This window comes from Zophobas morio, unplaced genomic scaffold (assembly GCF_036711695.1).
Source record: "Zophobas morio isolate AGI-343-1 ecotype UQ-CSIRO unplaced genomic scaffold, CSIRO_AGI_Zmor_V1 ptg000575l, whole genome shotgun sequence".
Classification (NCBI taxonomy): Eukaryota; Metazoa; Arthropoda; class Insecta; order Coleoptera; family Tenebrionidae; genus Zophobas; species Zophobas morio.
This window is the reverse complement of record NW_026972678.1, coordinates 151,496-158,648: the sequence shown is the minus strand read 5'-3', so window position 1 is coordinate 158,648 and position 7,153 is coordinate 151,496. Positions and strand designations below refer to the sequence as shown.

Here is a 7,153-nt window from a genome sequence, read left to right as displayed (position 1 = left end):
AAATAGGAATACATTTTAATATAATTTCCGAAAATTGAAATCCCTCTTCACTAATTATTTAAGGTTCCAATGAAAACATTTAAGGCAGTGAAGGTACTATGCAAATTGACGTAAAGCAGAAAGAAATAATACATAATAGTAATATTCTGCCAACCTTTTAAAGCCAACAAATAACCGCTATTATCAAAGGACTATAGTGACGTTTAAGACAAAACGAAGTAACTCTTATTGAACGGAATGCCAAGTATAACAATATATACGAATATGTGATAGAAAAATTTAATTTTTTTAATTCGATTCTTCTTTCACAAGTCATAAGGAAAAAAGTGCAACCAAATACAAGTGAATGTAATATGAACTTAATGAGTTAAAGTCACTGCAAAATATATATTATATGTAAAGAAACCATTTTTGCAAGCTAAATTTTTTTGTATTTTACAGCACGCTGAGTTTAAAACAATTTTTCCGAGCTTATCATTAAAAACCTTCAAATTATGTATTTTTCTTTTACACCGACATACCGGCTAAGTTACTTAAGCTTCTCTCTTTGTTTTTCTATTATATTGATATTGTGCTCTTATAAAATTCTTTTAAAAGATGAGTTTAAAACCTTATTCAGAGTTAAGTTAATGGGCTCCAATTTTTAATAATTAACTATATTTGTGTATTTGTATGCTTCTCTCACGTAGTAATGTTTTTATGTTCAGCTATATTAAAAACCTTTCTTAAGAATAGTTTTGTGCTGTTACTGAACTCATTAGTTATAAAAGAAAAAAATCTCGTAAGTAAAATCTTGAATTTTTTTTAAAAAAATATCTTCTTGTCAAGCGGTCAAGACATAAAAATATTTTTTACTCTGCGGAGAAGTTCATAAATTTTTCCTCAGCAGGATTAAAGACAGGGTTTACTAAAAAGGTTCCACTTTTCTTTTTTTTTTGCTGTGGCTAGTCTTTTCCGCTTGCTTTCCTCCTTTTTTACGATAATAAACTGCCAACACACTAAAGATGAGAATTATTGTGGCCGTCGGACAGAATATAACTATTGCAATTTTTAGCTGATTACGCAACCTTACAGTTGCCATCACCCGCTCCAAAAAATTTATGTAGGTGTTATGTTACTACCTTTGAAAAGAAAGAAACCCTTTTAGTATTTTTATCTTCCTTTTCTAAAGATCTCTGCCCAGCAATAACCTTAAAAATATCGTCTTAAAGTAACTACTACTGGTTATAATAAAAGTATAACAAAGTATTCTTTAACTTCACCTTGGATTAAATGACGATTCTATTTAAAGACACTTCTCATTCTTACCTGATTTATGTAGTTATTCATATTACTATTTTTATTATATTAAACAGAGTACCTGATTTTTCATTTTACTATTATCTTCTATAGTGTTAATTCTCATTAGTTAAACTTTTAGGTCCTTTTAAGCTCTTATCATTCTTTATTTGGGTCCATAAATATAAAGTTACACCGTTAAGAATAAATTAATCTTTATTAATTAAACAATGCTCTTAAGTTACATTTTACTTTATTAACAAGTTACTCAGGAGCTCTGAAACATTTAGTTACAAAATCGTTAGTTGAGAAGTTACCACTCTGTTATGACTATTAAAGTAGGTTACCGGCAGTTAAATGATAGTTTTAATACATGTACTTTATATAAACTTTTGTAATTGTTTAAAAGAAAAATAGGTTTATTACTCATAAAATTCTTTTAATACTAATTTTAAATTACTTTTGAGGCATTTATTACCATACTAATATTTACTGAGTAAACAACTTGTGCTTCGTGGGGAGTAAAAGGAGTCAATAATACTGTTCCATTGTGGCTCGCTAAGTGATTAGTACTGCAGCTCTTTGCGGAAAAATTAGGAAACGTCTTAAGTGCCCCGTTGTGGGTGCACAAGGGACTGGAAAAGTTTAAAAAGCCATATATGGCACGCGAGCAACAAAGAAAATTTTTATTCAGCCTGATAACCCTTATTAATATATGTTACTTCACGTAAATATGCATGAAAAAAACGTATTTACTTACAGGTGGTTAAAATTAAAAGAGCTATTGAAAGCGTTAGGCCCAATATCGGTAATAGCATTATTATTAAGATTCCTTATTAATTTTAACATAACACACAATTATATGACGATTAAGTAGAACATTTAAAATATTATGGCTCCTAATAAAGTCATATAAATCGTAATTTTTTTTACAATAAATTGTATTTATAGATGAGCACAACCACTTACAAGAAGGTTAGCTTTCCTAACATAGAAAAGGCATTGGTGGGGATTGATTTGATTTCATTATTATACAGATGTCTGTAATGGAAGTTTAAGTAAAACCGTAAAAGCGTTCTTTTTTCAATTACAATAAAACCAATTTTCGCACATTGGTTTAACATATGAGAACATTAAAAATTGAAAATAAGTAAATTTGCATAACAATTGGACAAAGTAAAAAGATGTGGAATTACAAAAAACTAGGTCCAGCATTTTACCAATTAAAGTATGGCGTTCCTCTCAAGTTTTACTAACTTCATAAATTTACCAATTATTGCTAGCTAAAACTTAAAGCGAATCCAAAATTATTCTACCAAAAAAGTTTTGTATAGTTTTTCTTAATATAATAAAAACATTTTCAGCAAAATAGACTAAGCCTACTGGACTTATTTGTTATATTCTTTTAAGAGTACCTTCATCCCCTTAAAACTGTTATTTAAAGAAAGTTAAAATCTCCTTCTTATCTTAGAAAAATAAATTCAGTAATTAGAAGTATAATAAAGTAAAAGATCTGTATAGTGGTAAAAAGTAAGTTTATCTACAAGAACCTATGAATACATTATTAAAGCTAATTACTTTTTTATTTAAGCTTATATAATAAGATATATATTAAAACCATCATAATAAAAAAATTCAGTGATTAATAATATTATGCTCAGTAATTTAGGATATTTTTAAACTTGAGTATTAAAAAATTTTATGCAAGAAACTTACAACTCTTGTAATTTATGTAATCCCTTAAACGTTTCCTCACTTATTTTAGTCAATTTATTGTGTTGTAAACTCCTTTTAAAATTTATAAATAATGAGTAATATAGAAAGCCTTACTTCACAACTAAATGCCGTAAACTCAGTTTTAAAAATCATAAAACTGGACCACATGTATTTAATGTATTCTAAATAAGCTAATTTAAGGAATATAAATTATTACAAATTTATCAACGCCGTAAGGCCAGAAAATGCGGAGTCAGAAACTGATTCAATAAAGCACCCATATAGGTGCCTAACCAAATATTATAACAAAAAATTATTAATTTAAAATACATAGCATTCTAAGTAAAAATGGCTGGGGAAATTATTGTTTGTTACTATCACAGCTATATTTATGTAAATATACATTTTTTAAGAATAACACTATTTTACTTAGAAACTCTTTATCACTATAAGATTTTTTAAAATTTAGTCATCAATTAAAGTAACTAGGTTTACATTTAACTCTTTAAATGTTTTTTAAGAAAAATTATTAAACCGTCAAAAAGATAACTACTGTACACGAATCAGAAACTAAATTTTTCGAATATTGTTATTTATAGGGGTGTCACTATATAAACTAAAACACTGACCTCGATATCTTGATCTATAAGTCATGGTTTATTAGTTTTAATATCGTTATTACATAGTCAGTTATCGAGCATTATCATGATTAAACAATTTTGTCAGTATTTGCAGAGTACTAAGAATATAATTATAAATTGGCATTAGATTATAACTTACAATTCAGTAATGTGTGTAAGCTCTTTAAGAAATTGGCCATTCACTGAATTAAGTTGGTTATTTCCTAAACCTCTGAATTTTTAAATGATATATAATGTTGATGATTTTAATAATATATTTGCGGTGAACTGTAGTCTTTCGTAAATATTAAATTTAAACTACTTTTCAAAGCAACTTAAAAAGCAAAAGAATATGATACTTAGTAGTTTATAGTATTTATATTAATCACTTACAAATACGTTATTTTTGGTAAACAAAAATACGCACAATAGGGCATCGTAGTAAGTCTGTTATTGTGAAGGGATCTATGCGTGGTAATAACATGTTAAAAAGGGCTAATATAGATACGTGTAAAGTTAGTGCTTTATCGAAGTACTTCATTTATGAGTTCAGCAAACCAGACAAATAGCATTTACATTTGAACGAAAAACAACATTACAATCTTTTATATCTCCTAATAACATCTGTAGTGTTTACCTATATAACTATATCCTACAACTTCTAACTATCAGAGCAAGTTAAAAATTAATTAAGGTATTGGAGATAGTTATAGGGCTCGATGGTTTTGTTAAAGAAAAGAAGTTATAACCCTTACAAAGTTAAATTTTAGTAGGCATAATTATATAGCATTTTTAGTCTATTAATGCCTTATTTCTTAAAAAGGTTTCTCTTTTCTATAATCATTTACTAATATTATTCTCTGATCCCTCAGTGATAGAAAGATAGAAGTTTAAAAAGGTAAAGATATTATAGTTCACGAAAAAATGGCACTTACAAATAATTTAAATGATTTAAATTAACAAAAGCCATCTCTTCAATATTTTCAATGCTATTATCATCAAGATACCTGTATTGGTAACTTTTATAGTAGTCGTCGGGCGCTATACAATACAAACTAGCTTAAAAATTTCATTTAGCTAGCTTGTGGTACTTTTTAATGAAGGACTACTGGACATCCTTAATCTAAAATGACATTTTGCTTAAAAAACCTTTTGGAACTCTTCTTCGGCCATAACACCCCATACAGTTGACCATTAAAAGGTATGAGATAAGCACGCAAAAACTTACAAACGTTCTAGATTTTCAAGACCCTCAAACATATTATTATTGATCACTTTAATCATGTTTCCAGCTAAAATCCTTTATATTAAAATGAGATATCTTTTAAAAGCTACTTCCAGTCTATACAAAGTTTTTATCTCTAAACTAATTTGTGTAGGCCGACTGTTATGATGTCAATGTAATTAAAGGTGCTAAAATTTCAGCTGTGTAATTTAAAGAGATTTTATGATTAATTAAAATTGTTAAGCTTTTTTTGTAAGATAATAAAGCTCAATTACACTGTCGAGACAATATACGACTATATATACTTACAAATCTTTTAGGTTTCTTAGATTTTTAAATACTAGGTTTTCAATGGAAGTAAGTTGATTATTTCCTAAATTACTAAGAATTACTGTTAATAATGTATTTTTGGAAGTTGGAATAAGTTATTATTATTCAATTAAGTATTCGCTTCCCGTTAGTAATTAAAAACAACAGTCTACTTACAGGGAAGCTAAATTACTCAACGCAGAGAAAAGAGATGATCCAATAAAGTTAATCCTGTTATTGTAAAGATCTCTATATTTAACAATGAGATTTTGACCATTTCATGATAATGATAATTTTATTTATATAAGAATAACTTATAATAACTAAAAAGTAAATAATAAAAGAAAGGCAAAGGCCTTAAAAGTAAAAAAAGCTACCAAAAAGTCATAAAAAGCTAAACAATTACGTTGTAATTTAAAAGCACTAAACAACAATTAAATTAAAGTTGTTACCGCTCTTAATATCGAAATGTTAAAAAAATTAATAAATAAATAATTACAAGATTTTAAGCCTTTTAAGGCCGCTAAAGGAGTTAGCCTCTATTAACTTAATTTGATTGACGTGTAAGCTCCTTGAAAAATAAGAATCTGTCAGTTAATTGTTTTCTATAACGTATAACACTCTTTTATTCCTGTAAAACCTTCTTGGATAAAATAGTAAAGAAAAAAAGAAGATAGAAAATTTATTTGTTAAAGTTAATAACTTTTCGTTGCATTAACTTTTTATAAAAATATTAAAAACCATATGTTCTTTTTTAGCGCATTAACCTTCACTATGATTTTAAACTTTTATTAATCAAATATACAAGTTAAAGACCATTTTAATTAATTGTTCTTTATATTAGATTTTTATATATATTATTAAAGATTAATGCAACAATTTAACGTTAATTATAAACGTAAATGGAAGAAGACTAATAGTAATATACAATGTGCTGAAATAACTTACAGGGCTCTAAGGTTCTTCAGGCCTTTAAATAAGTTTTCGTCAATAGAAGTGAGCTCATTGTAACCTAGATTTCTTTAATATATATTTTTTATAAGCATATAGTACCTTTGAATTGTAAAATTTGCTAATTAGGGTTTGACATGAAAACTCTGCTCAAACTGGTAAAATATGACTCAAACAAGTTTAAGAATATATAGTAAAGTTTTTTAAAGTTTCTTATTTGAAGAGCATTTGTTAATGACTAAATTTATGCCGTGCTAACATCTTTAATAAGGGCAGGACAGATTACTAGCATTAATGTGGCACATAAGACTAAATACTTATTTCATTTGCATGAATTTATAATATTTTTATTCTATGTACAGATTTGTTTATATGTTAGTGAATTTTCTGGAGCTCGATTAAATTAACAAAACTCTAACCGGAAATAATCTCATTTCCATATCCGGCTGTTTAGTGGCACATGCACATGCCTTTAGTCTAGGTAAAGGAACCATAAAGTTTACTTAGTTCCTCTTTTTATAAACATACTTTATAAAAGAACTTTAAAAGTTTTAGTAAAACTTACAACTTACATATTAGTTAGTAAGGTAAGTCCCTTGAATGCGCTTTCTCTTAGATAAGTAATTTTACTTTCGGTAATTACTCTGTCAAAGCATAACTAAGTTGGTTCAACATTATTCGAACCTCATACAGAAGGGCTTACAAGGAGCGTATGCTAGAGGGTAGTCTCTTACCAAGAGGAGGAAACGTAAAGAAAAAACAGTACGATCTGCGCCTTGATTTATAAAATTGGTACTACTATAAACTTTCTTTATTACTAAAAGAATATTATTATAAGGTTCTCTCTAGAGCAGTTATAAGTATTGTTGAACTAAAGTATGTCAATAAGTTAATTTAAAAGAGCGGGATAACCTTTAACCTTTTTTCATATTAATATAATTCTACATGTGTGTGTTCCTATAAAGCCTCCATATATAAAAGAAATTAAATTACGTTGATAAGCCAGTAAAAGGGTCGTCACAGTCATACTGAAGAGAGACAACCCTGAGTACTA

The 7,153-nt window shown here is 27.5% G+C and overlaps 1 protein-coding gene across 1 annotated transcript; it reads right to left on the bottom strand.

Moving 5' to 3' along the window:
* Window positions 1-1,729: 1,729 nt before the first annotated feature.
* Window positions 1,730-6,867, bottom strand: LOC135121396 (leucine-rich repeat-containing protein 15-like). The gene is made up of 14 exons (XM_064045715.1): window positions 6,803-6,867; window positions 6,672-6,743; window positions 6,097-6,168; window positions 5,648-5,719; window positions 5,326-5,397; window positions 5,149-5,220; window positions 4,550-4,914; window positions 4,008-4,079; window positions 3,775-3,846; window positions 3,212-3,283; window positions 2,995-3,066; window positions 2,248-2,319; window positions 2,039-2,110; window positions 1,730-1,982 (listed from the first exon to the last, which is right to left on the bottom strand). Exons 7-14 carry the CDS (start codon window positions 4,582-4,584, stop codon window positions 1,730-1,732), a joined length of 720 nt encoding a protein of 239 aa, XP_063901785.1. The 5' UTR covers window positions 4,585-4,914; window positions 5,149-5,220; window positions 5,326-5,397; window positions 5,648-5,719; window positions 6,097-6,168; window positions 6,672-6,743; window positions 6,803-6,867.
* Window positions 6,868-7,153: the final 286 nt, after the last annotated feature.

Coding starts and splice junctions, on each gene's coding strand:
- LOC135121396 (XM_064045715.1), bottom strand. CDS start 4,584: ATGGCTTTTGTTAATTTAAATCATTTAAATTATTT. Junction 3,847..4,007: donor TTACCAAAAATAACGTATTT/GTAAGTGATTAA, acceptor TTAAAAATTCAG/AGGTTTAGGAAATAACCAAC. Junction 2,111..2,247: donor TTAGGAAAGCTAACCTTCTT/GTAAGTGGTTGT, acceptor AAAATTAATAAG/GAATCTTAATAATAATGCTA.